At 36.9% G+C, this 16,420-nt stretch overlaps 3 protein-coding genes across 3 annotated transcripts; 1 reads left to right on the top strand and 2 right to left on the bottom strand.

Annotated features, from left to right (window-relative positions):
- The first annotated feature begins 21 nt into the window (after positions 1-21).
- On the top strand, positions 22-3,971 carry LOC136416055 (equilibrative nucleoside transporter 3-like). Its single transcript, XM_066401039.1, has 9 exons — positions 22-213; positions 2,194-2,354; positions 2,411-2,657; positions 2,706-2,756; positions 2,812-3,058; positions 3,111-3,304; positions 3,361-3,446; positions 3,545-3,744; positions 3,798-3,971. The coding sequence occupies exons 1-9, from the start codon at positions 180-182 to the stop codon at positions 3,907-3,909; spliced, it is 1,332 nt and encodes a 443-aa protein (XP_066257136.1). The 5' UTR covers positions 22-179; the 3' UTR covers positions 3,910-3,971.
- A 2,205-nt stretch (positions 3,972-6,176) lies between these two features.
- On the bottom strand, positions 6,177-9,673 carry LOC136416058 (equilibrative nucleoside transporter 3-like). The gene is made up of 9 exons (XM_066401042.1): positions 9,584-9,673; positions 9,347-9,495; positions 8,900-9,149; positions 8,790-8,840; positions 8,488-8,734; positions 8,247-8,443; positions 8,031-8,116; positions 7,775-7,980; positions 6,177-6,296 (listed from the first exon to the last, which is right to left on the bottom strand). The coding sequence occupies exons 1-9, from the start codon at positions 9,615-9,617 to the stop codon at positions 6,185-6,187; spliced, it is 1,332 nt and encodes a 443-aa protein (XP_066257139.1). The 5' UTR covers positions 9,618-9,673; the 3' UTR covers positions 6,177-6,184.
- Positions 9,674-11,778: 2,105 nt separating this feature from the next.
- Positions 11,779-16,408, bottom strand: Tnpo-SR (transportin 3). The gene is made up of 16 exons (XM_066401037.1): positions 16,314-16,408; positions 15,944-16,241; positions 15,223-15,400; positions 14,991-15,171; positions 14,677-14,938; positions 14,168-14,627; positions 13,922-14,117; positions 13,684-13,871; positions 13,485-13,628; positions 13,145-13,348; positions 12,948-13,090; positions 12,745-12,894; positions 12,611-12,693; positions 12,255-12,549; positions 12,049-12,203; positions 11,779-11,998 (listed from the first exon to the last, which is right to left on the bottom strand). Exons 2-16 carry the CDS (start codon positions 16,058-16,060, stop codon positions 11,938-11,940), a joined length of 2,817 nt encoding a protein of 938 aa, XP_066257134.1. The 5' UTR covers positions 16,061-16,241; positions 16,314-16,408; the 3' UTR covers positions 11,779-11,937.
- Positions 16,409-16,420: the final 12 nt, after the last annotated feature.

Below are 16,420 nucleotides of genomic sequence, written 5' to 3'. Positions count from 1 at the left end.
GGAATTTGGAATTTAGAAATATTTGAAAGATTTTATCTAATTATTGTTGACAGTGTTGTCTAATTAGTCCTCAATAATTAGTCAAGCACAGGGAGAGATCCACCAGTCATTTTCCAAGACCTCAGAGCTGACGGTTATAGCTGTTAAATAATAGATAATTCAGTGTTAGAAGAATTAGTATGGAAGACATAATCGAGGAACGTGTCATTACTGGTAAGTGAAGATGGTTAATTTAGATTAGACCAAAAGGGACTATTTCCTGAAAGTTCCCGAAGCTTCCATCGCGTTTGTTGTGTAGTTACTGGCTGTAGATCAGACGAACCGTGATAGATCCCTCAAAATTTTCATCTAATTTTCCTTAGGAAGCTTGCAATATTGAAATCGGGAGTGTTAAAAGGACCCTTCATACTATTCATACCCAAAGACTTTGCCAGTACATAGACTAAGTGTCTCTCACTTTCACATTACTGAACATCTACAAATCTTTCCTCTTCTTCCTCGTCTCCATAAATAACCATCGAGAGCTTATTATTAAACAACCGTGGATAACATGATCTCCTTTTTTGTTCACGTTTCGAATTTCGAGCTTATAGGTAAATGGAGCAATAACAATTTTGATCATAATCATTGAGTACACGATATATGCAATTGGCAAGTGCTATAAAATACATATTTAAGTAATTGAGAAATACGAAAAAGATAATATGCCGAAAATGTTCCAATAGGGATTTTAATTCCTACACCAAATTTTCACAATTAGGCCTACGATTAACAGTTAACATTTGTCGGACAAACGCAATCTTAGACAGAAACAGGAATAAATTCCTATTGATGATGTGTCCAATCAGTAATTTTTATGCTGACTATTTTTAGTAATAGCAGAAAGTGTTATCGAAAATTCCTATCTAGACTGTTTTAAATGTTAAGAACCTTAGTGTCTGGTTAAGCCAAGGATTAAACCGAATTCTTGAGATTGAGTTTCCTAAGGAAGTAACGGTTATTTGCCGAACGATATTAAGAAACGGCGCAATATGCAAGTAAATAGAAAAAACTGCATCGATGATGAAAAGAAATTCTATTAAAAGTGTGCTTTTTGGACTAAAAAAGCTCTGGAAAACTTAAGCTTCTCCAATAAACCAAGTTACATAAATGCCCACTGATAGTAAAAAATTTTCAAATTCCCCAGCTCTATTAGGAGATATAATTTTAGTACTTTAGTCTATATCAAAGTAAACACTTAAAAACGTGTTTTTTCCAATAAATATTCATTTTATTTTCCAACATCTAAAGCGGTTTGATTCTTTATACTACTCTCTAACTCACCATATCCCATCAAGCACCTGCATACAGAGTGGCGCATAAGGAGCAGTTATAGAGAGGGTCGCGTTTCGTTTAGTTAATTCAAAAGCCCCTAATTTGATGATTGAACATCTAAAATATATTGCAGTACCTCTGGTATACACCACCCTGTATAAGTAATTGCAGCTCTTTCTCTCTTTCTCCATTGTCTGGCACATTCATTTAGGAACAATTTTCCAAGCAATAATTAACATTCTCTCTCATTCAGATAAGTTTCTCGCGTCAATGCATGACACGGAAATATTTCTATCTCCAAGTGCCAATATATCAAAATTTGTCAACAAAATACGTAATTTCCATATACAATCGATGAAATCCCAGCGTAGTTTTGGCCGAATTCCCCAGTGACGTGAAAATTATCATCTTGATAAAGTTGCCGAGATATGGCAGCACCGGCCCTTAGCCGTAAATCCAGCTAAGCCAAAGGGTTTCTCATAGAATTATTGGTCCAGAAAATTTCCATATTTTATGATCGTTAGCTTAGAAGACTTGTCTGCGACTTTAATTCGTTAAAAGATCTTTCGTGACCGCTTGCGTCCTGTATATTGCCGTATGATAAATAGCATAATAGAGGATTTTTAAACGTTACTTCAAAGAACTTATTTATGAAAATTCTAAATAATTAGCGCTACTAATGGATTCCTTTCAAGCAAAACATTAAAGTTTACTATTCTGTTCATAAGTACACACTTAGCAAATTCCTACCTAAAATATGTATGTTCAAGGAAAAATTCACAGCTAATAAAAACGAATGAAGTAGTGCGTAATCATGAACATGTACATATTAATAACTAACAAAATGCAAATAGTAATTTAAGCTCTTTGGTTTTGAAGGCATAATCGACTATCAGGACGAGAAGAATGAAAAAAGTGGCGTCCCTCCCCCGCCCGCGCCCACCGTTTCTGTGAACTCCACATTTCTATGGCACTGCTGTTTCTTCCTACTGGGCATTTGCCATTTCCTGCCCCTGTCATTCTGCACTGCATCAAATAATGTACGTACCACCTCGATGAACGAAAATAATTAATCAATCTAATTTAAAAAAATTAGTTCTGGCTTCATAAATTTAGGAACACTTCAGACCCCACCGAGTCCGCTGGAAACAGGACTGTCCTGCAGGTAAACTTCTCCTCAGTTCAAATGATTTGCAGCAGTGTGGTTTCCCTGCTTGTGGCGTTCTTCAACATTGCAGTGGCCTACAAGATCAGAATTATGACCAGAATCTACGTCACTCTTATCTTGGAATTGATGGTGTTTGTGCTATTGACCATCAGCATAAAAATGGACACCGACAATGGTGAGGATGCTATTAGCTTATTTCCAAACAATTAATACTTCCTTCTAGTTCAGGTGGAATATTTTTGCTTCGTCCTGCTGTCCTTCTGTGTTCTTAACGGTACAAGATAGCTGCTCAATTCGTCACACACTTCTGAAACATTTTTGGCTTTTAGCTGCGAATGGAGTAAACATTCTAGCCACAGCGAATCTCTATCCAAGATTTCCCCATGCTTACATGCACACCTGTCTCGCAGGAGAGGGTGTTGCAGGAATCGTTGGAGATCTGCTCAATATTGCCTCGATTAGGATATACAATAACGACCTCACGAAGGGAACCATGATGTACTTTGCCATTGGTTGCGGGACCATAATTATGAGTATAGTTTTGATTACGGTGGCAGCAAGATCAAATTCCTTCAAGTAAGAACGTTTTAACCTGCCCGTAGTGCTGGCTTCAGATTGATTGTCACAGGGACGCCCTGGCGTCTGTTCATGAGGATGTTACAAGGAAGAGATATACCATTAGACAGCAATGGAATATGCTCTGCAAAATCAGATACCCCGCTGTTACGGCCTTGTACTTCGGCTTTACTATGGTAATGAGCCATCCGACAGTTACATCGCTGGTGGTTTCGGAGGACCACGATAAGCAGACCGTATGGGCCTGTAGGTTTATGGTTTCTGATCAGAACTTCCAATAAGGCTCACCTCTTTGATTTTAGCCACCTACTTCAGCCCTGTGATGACATTCTTGTTGTCAGACATCTGCTCTTTTCTAGGAAGAATTGCCACCGTATTTATCAAGACTGTAAGTATTCAAAACTTCCGCCTTAAATTTAACATATGGGGTGACGGACGGGATAAGCCGTGTTCCCACGTTCTCTCTAACTGCAATGTCTATTACAGGATATACCCGAGAAGATCTTTTACGTCTTCGGACTACTCAGATTTGTCACTTTGATCCCTTTCCTGTGGCTGTGCAATGTCCAGCCCAGGAATTATATTCCAGTCGTGTTTTCTCACGATTATCAATATGGAATTATCCTTGGAGTGTTTTGCTTCACAAACGGGATTATTATTAACTGGGGAATGCTTCTGCTACCCAAGTAAGGATTTATGTGGAAATTAGAGGATTGTCTCGTAATGGATGTTTTTCTAGGTTAGTGACAAAGCAAGAAATGGATGGGGCATATACTGTTTTTGGAGTTTTCATGAGCGTTACCGGTTTGTTAATGTCCCCCATAAGTTTATTCATAGTAAATCTGCTGTAACATGTGATATATGTAGTTGTAATTTAATTGTAGTATGTAGGTACTTATTGTAATTTTACAATAACTGCTATGAGAATTGTATTAAATATAATACACTTTAAACACTTTCTGACGAGTTTCTGCCAATATGTCGTTAAAACAGAAAAGTGGCTTCAAAAACAACTCTTCTGATTTCTCCAAATTGACGGTGCAGATCCTTCCTGGAATTTCTGAAAAGTTCTGCGAGAAACCGCGAAAAAATATGTAAATGAACTGAATCTGTTTGGGTGTCGAAAACAACCTTGAAGGAGCTTCGCGGAAAAATGCTGAAACCTTTCTGAAATAGAAACCGCAGTTGATCAGCGACAAGATTAGCAACTGGCTTCCGATAATATCCCTTTATCTCGTATATAAAGTAGTTTTAGGGGATTTTCCAGTTAAAAATCGGAATTTCTAGTGACGTATTTAAGAGGAAAAATTCGTTATACTATAATTAAACATCTGAGAATGAAGCCGAAACGCAGCTCTATGCAGAAAACTAACTTTCAATCTGAACACTGCCGGCATTTTAACTGACTCTCAAAAAGAAATCAAACGCTAACGAAATGATACATAAGTGGAGTTTAGTGGCTGTTAAAAAGTTAAAACACTGATTTTTTAATCTGCACAAACATACGCAGTAAACTGCATAAAAACAGTAAAAATTCAATGTTCTTTGCGTTTTTACAATAACTAATAATCTTTTGTGGGATTTTCATTTCCCTTTACGTTGCATTTGCTATTTTATGCAGAGATGGATTTAGATTTTACACAGAAATGTATTAAAACTCATATGAGGATAGTTCGTTGCTTTTGAAATTTCGGAAAAATGTTGCCTAAAGATTTTGCCCATGTCGTGTTAACAGGAAAGCCCTTACTTGAGATACACTCTGTAGAATCTTTATTTCAGTTAAAAATGCGATTCATTTATAATAACGTACAATATGAGGGGGAGTGAGCAATAAATAAATTTTCCCCAATAGTCTCAATTAAATGCATTCAATTTTATTAAACCAACAGTGAGATGGCTTCATATAGACACCCTGCGCTCCTCTTAACAATGTTTACTAATATAGTAGCAGAAAATCTAAATTAACTATTGTTTTGATAATTACGCTCTCGACAAATACCTTCTGTATCTATCATGATAAACCACAATGAAATGCGACTTTGTGCGAGCATTTATGGGTGATATGTATTAACAGTTACTATTAATAGGAGGCAAATAATAATTTGAGATGTATGATTTTCTAGGCGTAATCGACTATCAGGATGTGAAGAATGGCTAACCACCCCCTCCTAAACGTAACATCCCTAAGTACACCTCAATTCTTTGGCACTGCTTTTTCTTCCTGTTGGGAGTTTGTCATCTCATACCGGTCCCATTCTTCAGTGCAGGAATAATGTACGTACTACCTCAATGAAGGAAATAGTGAATCAAACTAATTAAATGAATTTTAGTTGTTTCTGGACAAATTTATGAAACAAAATCTCCAGCGCGTCCAAATACTGAACTTCACTGCAATCAAGTTTCGTCTCAGCTACTCCGATTTACAGTATCATCATGACTTTGATTTTCGGGATATTCAACATCACAGTGGCTTATAAGGTCAGAACTATGACCAGAATTTACGTCAATCTTGTTTTAGAGTTAATAGTTTTTGCACCATCAGCATAAAAATGAACACTGACAATAATGAGGATTCTATTAAGTTTATATTAAAAAATAATAATTTTTTCTAGTTCAGGTGGGGTATTTTTAGTTCATCGTGGTGGCTTTTTGTATTCTTACAGGTGCAAAAAAACTGCAAAATTCACGACAAATTTTTAAGACCTTTTTGGATTTTAGCTGTAAATACGGTGAACATTTTAACCACAACAAATCCCTATCCAAGATTTCTTCATGTTTACATGCACACTTGTCTGGCAGGAGAAGGTTCTACAGGAATCGTTGGCGATTTGCTCAATATTATATAGTTTAATACATATAGTTGTACTATAGTTGTAGTATCTACTTATAATTTTTCTGGAATTATGTTCAAAATAATACTTATTTTGACAAGTATTTTCGATAAAGCTTTGTATTCTGCGAATCCATGATACCTCCTCCGTCCACATCCCCATCCAACACACTCCTACTTCCTGTTACCTCAAACGGTTTCAAGAAGGTGAATTAAAACAACAAGCACTCTTTCATGGGAAAAATACTTTACGTTAGACAATATAACAACTCTAAATTAATAAATAATCTAAAATATCACAACACATTTACGATGAACAAGCCCAAAGGAGACGTGATGGTATGAACGAGACTTAGCGCGAACCCATACATTGTATAGGCCATATCAGCTTCTCGTTTGTCAACTTTCCTGAAAACCACAGTTGAGGCACGCCCCAAAAACGCGATTTAAATACACTCACTTTCACATGAAATGCACCACCCAGTAATAATAATAATTAAGTCTTGTAATTTTGGCAAAATAATGCTTCATAATAGAGTATCAAGTGATCAGAGTTTCAGTAAAAAAGAAAGAATGCTGGTGGTTTTTTTGTCATCGACCTATTAGATTTTTTATTCAATTGTAAATAAATAAAATAATATTTACATCAAAATCTCAGTTTATTTTGTTGTTGAACTGTGAACAAGACATCGCAAAATGCCCCCAGTGAGACAGCGTCGAAATTTTTCCCACGTTTCGGATTTTGATAGAGGGCGAATTATCGGCATGAAGGAGGGTGGACTTTCTTTTAGTGAGATTGCCCGAAGAATGAATCGGAACCACACCACGATTGCGAGAATATGGTCTTCGTGGTCTGAAGAAAAGGTTCAGCGACATCGTCCAGCTGGACGTCCTCCCCGTAGCAGCAACGCACGTGAAGATCGACTTCTTAGACGGATGGCCATTGGTGATCGATTTCAAATAACAATGTCTGTTGCAGTAGATTGGATGGGAGCTCTAAATCGTCGGGTGTCGATGGCAACAGTTTACAGAAGAATTTCGTCTTTTGGCCTGCATTCATACCGCCCAAATCTACGACTGCCACTAACCGTCCAACACCAAGCTTCCAGATTGGCCTGGTGTCAAGAACGAATTGATTGGAATCATGAGTGGAACAATATCGTCTTCAGTGACGAGTCGCGATTTTGTTTATGAATCAATAATGATCGTAGAAGAGTCAGACGATACCGAGGTGAAAGAAGAAATTTGCAATTTTCTGAAAGACGCCACACAGCTTTAACACCTAGTGTTATGGTCTGGGGTGCGATATGTGTTGGCCGAAGATCTTCTCTTGTGTTCGTTCCAGGCACCCTAAACGCACGTCGCTACATTGACAATGTTCTGAGGCCAGTATTAGTACCTTTCATGCAAACTTTACCAAATGGCATTTTCCAACAGGATAATGCAAGACCACATAGTGCGAACATTACTCGACGATACCTGGAAGAAGCACAATTGGAAATACTGCCTTGGCCTGCACGGTCACCGGACCTATCGCCCATCGAACATCTTTGGGATATGATAAGTCGCCGTCTTCGAAATTTACCGAGGCCTCCAAACAATGTGGATGACCTACATCATCATCTTGAGGTAGCATGAAATGAAATACCCCAGGAAGATATTGATCATTTGCTGCAAAGCATACCGCGAAGAGTACGTGCTTGCATTGCCGTACGAGGCGATGTCACTTATTATTAATTTTTTCATTATCAAATGTTGTATCTTTTAACTGAAAGTCAGATCATTTGATACTCTATTATGAAGCATTATTTTGTCAAAATTACAAGACTTAATTATTATTATTACTGGGTGGTGCATTTCATGTGAAAGTGAGTGTATACGCTTACTCAGGTATGAGAAGCAGTGATCCATTCACCAGACCTCCATTGGTAAACATGAATATAAAGAGAACTATTCCATATTGGTAGTCCCGTGGGAACAGGATTGGCAAGTGGCTTCTGGGCTGCGCATTGCACATCCAGACAAGAGGTATGAGGATTAGAGTTCTTATGGTTGAAAGTGCGGAGAGAAGTCTTTCAATTTTTGATAGTTCCTGCAAAACAATAATAAATGCTGCGCCAAGGCTCTTTTAGATTGACTTACTATGGGGAGATGAGAGACTGCTACTCGTCCAAGCAACAGCCCGAGATCAGAGAGCAAGAATGACATCACAGGACTGAAATAGCTTCCTAAGAAAGCGAAATTACTATAATGTTTGCTCTATAGGGTCGAATAATTGACAAGTTCAGCAGAAGGAGCCACGGAGACCCAACTTAGTAGAAGTTTGACTGGAATTTTCCAGATATAGGAGAAACTTACTGGCCCAAGAAGTATTCTCCTCATGCTGTTCGGACACAACCAGAGCCGTAATGGAGGGATGCGTTAAGGTGATCCCCAACACAAAGTATGTCAACATTATGGCTGCATACTTCAGTTTGAAAAACAGATGCTTCAGATCTTTCACACTTGGAACCAACGTTTTATCAAAATCTTGAGGCACTGAGGAAACGCATAATCTAAACGGACAATATTCTCTCCTCTCCTATAGTACGCAACTCACATAAAGAAGGAGGATTTAGACACTATGGTGGTTAAAACAAGGGTTAATAGAACTACCCCACACCCCACGATAAAATAAAATAACGTGGCATTGGTGATGTCTCCATTGAACATTCCTACAGCCATAATGTTCAGTATGTCCCCTAATACTCCCGCAGTTCCCTGTCCTACTAAACAGGTGTTCATGTACTTATGAGGAAATCTGGGGAAGAGATTCATTGAAGCCACTAAGTTGACTGCGTTAGCTCCTGAAAATCTCCATTTAAAAAAAATCAAATTAAAGATGAGCAGGTAGGAGCTCACCTTGAAGCGTTGCATAGCCCATTAGTACCAAAAAGAAGTATGTTATTTGAACTGAAATATGTAATAGAATTATTACTTTACTAGAGCTGTAAAGGAGCAATCCTACTTACAATTATTAGTGTTCACTTTGACTCCAATGGTTAGGAGGATGAAGACAACACTCTCCACACACAAAGTGAAGATAAGTCTGTTCATTATCTTGTATCTGTTCCCTACTGTGAGGTTAAAAATTCCGAATGTTAAAGAAGAAACTGCGTAAGTCATCAAGGTAGCAGGCGCGAAGTACCTTTGCAGGACAGTTCTGTTTTGGACCTCATCAGAGCTGTCGCTTGTGGTGTTTTGGAATTTGTGAAGCCAAAACTACAGGAAGTTAATTGAAAATCATATACGTACTAGAATTTGTGGAATATTTCTCGATAACACGATCACGTTTCATCTTGACTGAACGGGAGTTTTACGGCTCACTCAAGTACTTTCCTATCTACAGAGATTACATGTGTAAACTTGAAGTACATATCAAAAATTGTATTTTAATATTCTTACTTGAAATTACTTACATTATTGGCAGCTGAGAAGAAGGTAATGGGCAGAAAATGGCACACTCCCATGAGAAAAAAAAGCAAATGGCATAGGAGGTTTTTCTCTACAGGCACTGATACTTTAGCGAGCTTTTCCTCGTTTTTTTTATCCTCACGGTTGATTATATCTGAGAATTATTCAAGATGAAGGCAGAACGAGAATTTTCAAAAATCGTCGAAATTCAAATCCAGAGACCGATTGACAAGAACACTTGCCTGAAATTATATGTTCCTCAATTATACCCTCCATATCACTTATTACGAAATAAGGATGACACCAATATTATTCAACCTACTTGTTTTAAGGCTATTGAGATACTAATTCCTCATGCCTCTTAGTGAAGTACTTAATAAATATAATTAAGTACATGCACGAGTTTAAACATTGTCTAGCAGACTGATAGGAAGATAATGAATTAAAATCATAAAGCATGACTTATCGGAAAAAGATGATCTTGATCTCAAGAAATGCGGATTGGCAGAGATTTGCAGAAGTATCACATAAGCAGACAGGTAAATTTCTAATGATCAATGTCTGTAATTAACTATGTTAATTACTTAACGACATTCCAATTTATATCAGGGCTAAATTATTAATGTGCAATCAACTTCAACTGCGAACTTTATTGTCTCCATTAAAACTGTAGGTCGTTGTTAATTTTAACAGTACATTAGTAATTTCGCCCTTAGTTGTGCAGATACCTAAAGGTCAGTAGGATTAGATCTTGAAAAAGCAGAAATATTTTAAATGTAATTGGAAAATGGTAAACATTCCTGAGCCAAAATCGCAGGAACTTTTCTGTTAATCTTCTGTATGGAATGTTTTAATTGAAAATCTATTTAAGTCGCCAGAATCAAGCGCGATTCGAGGGATTACTTTTAAAGCCAAGTCACGATTATATTAAATCCTTCTCGCGAAAATTATAAACTACTGGTATTTTTCCCAAGAATGCGATAAATCCCATTTAAATTATCTTCTAGGTAAAGTTATCAGAGTAATGTTATATTGACCCTTAAGTACCAATATTAATCAATTTTCAAGTGTTAGCAAAATGTTAACGTTTTTTAAATTCCATTCCATCAGATAACTTTATCTGAAAGATAATTGCCGTAACAAAGAAGAAATACGAATTTAACATTTCCCAATTCCCTCGAAGGGGTTAAAACTTTCAAACTATCCCGCTACCATGCAACAAACAAAGACAGAACTATTCCTACTACTCAGAGAGCTCAGGATCCGCCTACTTTCGATGCTAGTTTGTTCTTTATGTTTTTCCGAATGAACGTAATTACATAATTTACACACTAAAGGAATTTACCATTCATAAATTAGAGACGAAGTCAATAAACTCTAGATTACTTCAAATAAACTTTAGAAGTAAGGTTATGATGTGTTTTATTTGGGTTTTGGGGGACGTTCGTTGAGTTTTGTATCAATATTAAGACATAAACGGTTGTTAAGTCCCTATTTTATTATTAATTATGTTCTATATTTCAAAATTTCTTACAGGTAATTGTGTATTAATGCCAAGTAAGATAGATAATACATATATGGAAGAACAAACTCCATTGAGAGAGGAACCTTGATAATGATGTTGCCATTAAATGTAGCGATAGTAGATTATATAGTATCGCTCCAGGATATAACAAACTATAACTTTGTTTTTCAAATTTTGGAATACCAATTGTTAAACCGTAAAAGATGCACTTGACAATAAATGAAATGGGACACCTATCATCAAGAATGTGCCATAAAAAGCACCACACAGTCGCGTGTATCAATTATCATCCTGTCCAATTATAGCTAGAGGATGGCATGAGTATAGGTATAGATGGAAAAAGAATTAAATAAGATGAGGGTATGCATAATTAATTCCTTTTTATTGTGCCACACTGCTGTACTTGGTTGGGGATAAGCCTATTGGACCTCTATAGGTACTAATCAATAAACGAGGTTTCTACTTCAGTATGCCAGTACCAAGTATAGGCCTGTTGAGTACTCTGGGCTGGTTTTTAGTAAAACAGAGGTTGTGTTTTTTGCAATGGCATTTATTTTTGTATTAAATAAAGCGAGATTTATACATGCTTGTTTTATTAGCATCAATGCCAATGTAATTAGTACTAAAAAATCTATCTTATATACCTACTTATTTATGTATTATATTTTAACATCAGTATATTTAATATATTTTTGTGTAAATTTTCATATAAAAAATTGCAAAGATTTTCAGTTTAACCATTTCTTGCCATCCTCTTCTTCCATTTAATTGCTAGGCACTCATCACCATCATTATATGTACATAATTTTCACTTGTTTGAAATTCAGCATTAGATGGCAGAGAAAATGGGACATTAAATTTCTTATTATGAGCCCGAAAGGTCGTTGGGTGCCACTAATAACACTACAAAACTTCTCGTCATAAACTTTTATTCTTCATCACAAATATACAATCTCTCAGTTCTAAAAATAAAATATGCACAGTACAATGAAAAATGAACCGACGAATTTAAATAAATTCATATAAAACTTACGGTAAGAATTGTAATATCCGACTCTAAAATACCGAAAATTATCGGTACAACTGTATTAATTCTTTCAGAGCGTAAGTTATAGATTTTGCTGTATGGGACCTAAAACGCAAACTATTACTAAAAAATCTGATTAGGCTTAAAAATCCCACCTTATAAGCGCCAAAAGAACTTCATTTAACTGTGCCGGAGTAGCAATAACCAAACCTACCCCATGTCGCTTAGGTAAAGAATCGAGTCCATCGGCTATCCATTTACTAGTAGTTTCCCTGCTAAAATCCAGCAATTGTAAGAAAACATCTGCTACCTAAGAACCAAAAAACTAAAACTTTTGTCAACAAAAATAAGTATGCAGTACCTCAGAGAGCATATAAGAATGTAAGTGAAACACACAGGCCTGGAGCAGCCCTGTAACGAGCATTTGCCCATATTGTTCTAAAAGCTCTTTCACGAGGCGATTTCTTTCCGCGAAATCTGGGCTACCCTGTCCGCTCATGCCCTGATTAATTAAATCATGAAAAAACTTCATCACTGACATGTTGGCTTCTTTGTGATCAAGACAAGCTCCCAGTAGGGCGCATTGAAAGATCGCGACGAGGGCTGAGAACTTGAGAAAACGAACTGGGGAACGTTGTATGAATCTGGCACACAAGCTTCAAAAAAATATAATCCATAAAAACTTCAATTGTTGAAGATAGCAAGTACAAAAATTACCGAAAGAAATCGTCCACTGTATCAGGGTAGTTTCGAAGACCATTTTCCTCCTGCAGCATTTGAAATGTGGGCTCCAAAAATTCCTGCAACGATTCATTTAATAATCGTTAAAAGATAATAATTATGGAAATCACCTGAAGCATTTCCAATAAGCCCTCAACACATTGCGGATCAGTCGCGTATTCATCTACCAAAATACTCCCTACATAGAGCAAACAGGAATGCTTGTGCTCTTTATAAATTCTCACCATGGGTACTACCAAACTGCTTAAAATCTCCGGAACCTGATGTTTAATTAAAACTCTTTAAAAATGCTCAATTTTAGCGATTTCTCTACCTCTTGACTGGCACTCCGAAGCATGTATCTCACGCTCCGACAACAGCGCTCCATTATCCTCACATCACCTTGGTACCGGTCGAATGTTGCAGCAATTATAGGCCAAATATGCAGAACCACTGCTTTGCATGGATGAACCTCACCTGTTAGACAATGTTCCTAAGTTTCCTTGCTGATTTATTATTATGGAAGCTTACCAGCAGCCACGGTATGTATAGAAACGTTCCTGAGAACAGCACTCAATCGGTCAAGCCACAATACTGGATCGTTGGGGGATCCTTTAACGGGCTGAATGTTGTACTCTATCAGTTTTGCTAAGGGGGTCAATTGCATTTCGCACAATTCACGAAGGAGGGGGGTGATGTCTGAGTGGGGGATTCCTGAAAAAATTGTAGCTACCCCTTGGGGGAGAAGTAGCAATATAACACAAATGACAATAAATATAATGTATATGAACCTTCAAGATTTGAATCCTTAATGTCAGTGACGTATCATGCATCACGATTCGGTAAAATTATAATTCCCTGTAGTACTTACCTTTTAATAACCCAATAACTGCATTACTGCTAACGGGCAAAGTATCCACTTGACGCAACAGCTGCATCATCACCGACACATGCCTGGACATCCACTTGTTGCATGTGACACATATGTTTTGCAGGGCAGTAGCAGCTGCTCCGGCTTAATTACAAAAATCCCGTTGTTAAAACACCCAAAGCTACAAAAAAATTCTCACCTAATCCCTCTACTGATAGTCCTTGAACGAGGAAATTGAGCACTGGATCAAGTACTTGTGGATGCTTCTCGATCCATTCACTCAGCTCTCCTAATAATAACACTGAAGTGTATCTTACAGCTATGTGAGTGGAAGAAGGAATGTTCAAGATAGCCTCTGTTACTTTGGGAACTACCTCTCCTTCAGTACTAAAAACATTAGTTAAAGAATGTTACATTGAAAAATGTTATTAAATTACGGGATAACATTTTTGGCTACTGCCTGCATGACAAACAAGGCGGCTTCGCTCTGGTCCCACGTCACTCCTTCGATCTGCAGATTTATGAACATTTGCTTGAAGCAGCTACTGCTGCCGACTATGAACACTACATCTTTGATTAATCCTGAGACTTTCGATCTAAAATCTTTAAACTCGTCCCCTTCAAATAAAAGCCCTAAACATCCACAATTAAAACTAAAAGAACTCAACTTTTATATTGCAAACCTTCACAATCAGGCTCCATTTGACAATGCCTACAAAGGGCCGTGATTAGCCTTTCGATATAAGGCTTAAACATTTCAGTCAATTCTTTGCTGTTCTTTTGGTACAATTCCTCACTCAGAACGTACCACAAATGGAAGGTAATTTCGGCAACTTCATAATCATGATGCCCCACACACATTAAAGCCATATCTAACACTTTAATAGCGTAATGTGTCTGGTTCGGAGAACTGTTAGAGACGATTTTCTCCAAAAACGATTCTGCTAATTCCGTGAATAATCTACAATAGTCTATAGATCTACTTTGATCTTCATTGGCTACAGAGATATGATAAGACTCTTCAAGCTTCATGATATTACTGAAAAGGTAATGTTCTAATTCTTGCTGATTGTTATTGTCTTCCAGGCATTGCAGAAGAGTGCAAATGCACTCAGTGGCCGCATCACATAAAGCTCCAGTGCTCTGGAAGTTTGTGATTAAGCCACAAAAACTTATAAAGGAAAATACCTACTTGTTTGCCTTCATGAGGCTTAAAATCCAAAATTTGAAAAGCTAAATTTATAACTACATTATCAGAATCTGAGAGATCCAGCAGAGAAATGGCTCCTACTGACACCCACGAGGTGAAACACCTTAATGTCCGTGCTACAATATGAGTGTTTTCATTTAAGTTGTTAGCATGAGTGGAGCAACAATGTGTCAGGAACTCAAGCACCATAGGGGAGCACTGTTTTAAGTCGTCCAAAACTTCCAACCGTCTATTTTCCCCCAATCTAAGTTAAATCATATGATTTTGTTTCTCTTTTTTTTCATAAGGAAATTTACCTAACAGCTTTGCTTTCCAATTCCTCAGGTAGAACTGTTAAAACTTCCACTAATGGCCACAAATATGAACGATTTGAAAAGCGATTTATCAAATCCAAAGGAGCTCTGGACCAAGATTGCATTTGCAGTATTAAATCTGATAGGGCAATACATAGTTGGGTTGTAATTATAGTGCTAGTGCCTAAAACACCAGAAAGTCAGAGAAGTTTTAAATTTAATAATAGAAAGAGACCTTCATTTATTTGACTAATATATTCCAGAAGAGAATCCCGGAGTGGTGCATGGACCTCAAGGGGCAACTCATGGAAAGATTTTTGAATTTTTGTCCTCATGGTTTGGGCCGCAAAATAACATGACTCTAAATCAGGCTTTTTATGTAGAATTTCGTCAGAAATTGACCATGCATGGACCTAAAACGAACACACTTTCAGTACAGTTTTACTTAAAGGATTTTGTAAAAGAATTAAAGATAACTGAAGACCTCAAACTGAACCTAGAAAAGTTACAGATGTGTATATTAACATACTTTGTGATATATTAATTTAAAAATATAGTTCTTCTATTATTTAGTTGTTAGGGCTGGAATACATGCATGATGCAGTCAAATTTTACCAAATATGCAATTTAAGTTATTTTAAAATTTTTAAACCTTTTCACATCAGAAACATTTAAATACATTTTATATGGCTGCACTTTATATGCCTCTCAAGAACATAGTTTGTTGGTTAACATTTAAGTAAATACACTGTCTGTCACATCCTAATCATTTTTACATTTAGGGGTCTATCCTTTGACAACTGTTATTAAATACCAAACTCCATTGGTGCTTTTGCTTAATTAGCTCTTGTGCCTTAATAACAAACCCAGTCTCTACGTTAAACCTGCAGTTTATTAACCTGAACACTACTCAACAGCAAATAAAATTAATGCCTTTTTAATAATAATTCTCTTACCGAGCTTTGCAATTGCAAAAGCCATTCAGACGCTTTGTCTTTTTCCTTTTTGTCTGGGTTCTTATACAGTGTCGAAACAGCTAGAATCACCATATCTACGCTTGGTTTGGTGTCCATAATTACAGCTCATGTAGGTAGATTTTTTATAGGAGCTGTTGGTTCAGGTTCATTGCGGGGGAAGCTTACGCGATAAGATTGGAAAACCCTAAATTAAGTTTGGCTTGTTGAGACACTTTTGTATGTGTGAAGAAGTGGGGTTAGATTCCTCTACTTGTCTTTGGATGCTCTCCTAAAGGGCCTGCGTTTCAAAATCGTTTTGCAATGATAACCGGGAATTTTGCCGGGCTTGTTTGATATTTTTAGTACTCACAATTGTCTCTAAACTATAAAATATAAAAATCTTTAAAATTGGAAATTCCAAAGAAAAACTACCTTTTTTTCGACGTTTATAAATAATTTATCCGTCAAATGTGTCAA

This window comes from Euwallacea similis, chromosome 22 (genome assembly GCF_039881205.1).
Source record: "Euwallacea similis isolate ESF13 chromosome 22, ESF131.1, whole genome shotgun sequence".
NCBI lineage: Eukaryota > Metazoa > Arthropoda > Insecta > Coleoptera > Curculionidae > Euwallacea > Euwallacea similis.
Note: the sequence above shows the minus strand (reverse complement) of the source record. Positions and strands in the feature narration are given on the sequence as shown.

What these genes read in the sequence shown, in the direction of transcription:
- LOC136416055 (XM_066401039.1), top strand. Translation starts at nt 180, where the DNA reads ATGGAAGACATAATCGAGGAACGTGTCATTACTG. An exon ending in GTCCTTCTGTGTTCTTAACG is followed by an intron (nt 2,757 to 2,811) that starts GTACAAGATAGC and finishes TTTGGCTTTTAG; the next exon opens with CTGCGAATGGAGTAAACATT. An exon ending in CCACCGTATTTATCAAGACT is followed by an intron (nt 3,447 to 3,544) that starts GTAAGTATTCAA and finishes TGTCTATTACAG; the next exon opens with GATATACCCGAGAAGATCTT.
- LOC136416058 (XM_066401042.1), bottom strand. Translation starts at nt 9,617, where the DNA reads ATGGAGGGTATAATTGAGGAACATATAATTTCAG. An exon ending in CAAAGTGAACACTAATAATT is followed by an intron (nt 8,841 to 8,899) that starts GTAAGTAGGATT and finishes TACATATTTCAG; the next exon opens with TTCAAATAACATACTTCTTT. An exon ending in TCACTGCTTCTCATACCTGA is followed by an intron (nt 6,297 to 7,774) that starts GTAAGCGTATAC and finishes TGTGGTTTTCAG; the next exon opens with GAAAGTTGACAAACGAGAAG.
- Tnpo-SR (XM_066401037.1), bottom strand. Translation starts at nt 16,060, where the DNA reads ATGGACACCAAACCAAGCGTAGATATGGTGATTCTAGCTGTTTCGACA. An exon ending in AGCCTCATGAAGGCAAACAA is followed by an intron (nt 14,628 to 14,676) that starts GTAGGTATTTTC and finishes ACAAACTTCCAG; the next exon opens with AGCACTGGAGCTTTATGTGA. An exon ending in TATACATACCGTGGCTGCTG is followed by an intron (nt 13,091 to 13,144) that starts GTAAGCTTCCAT and finishes ATTGTCTAACAG; the next exon opens with GTGAGGTTCATCCATGCAAA.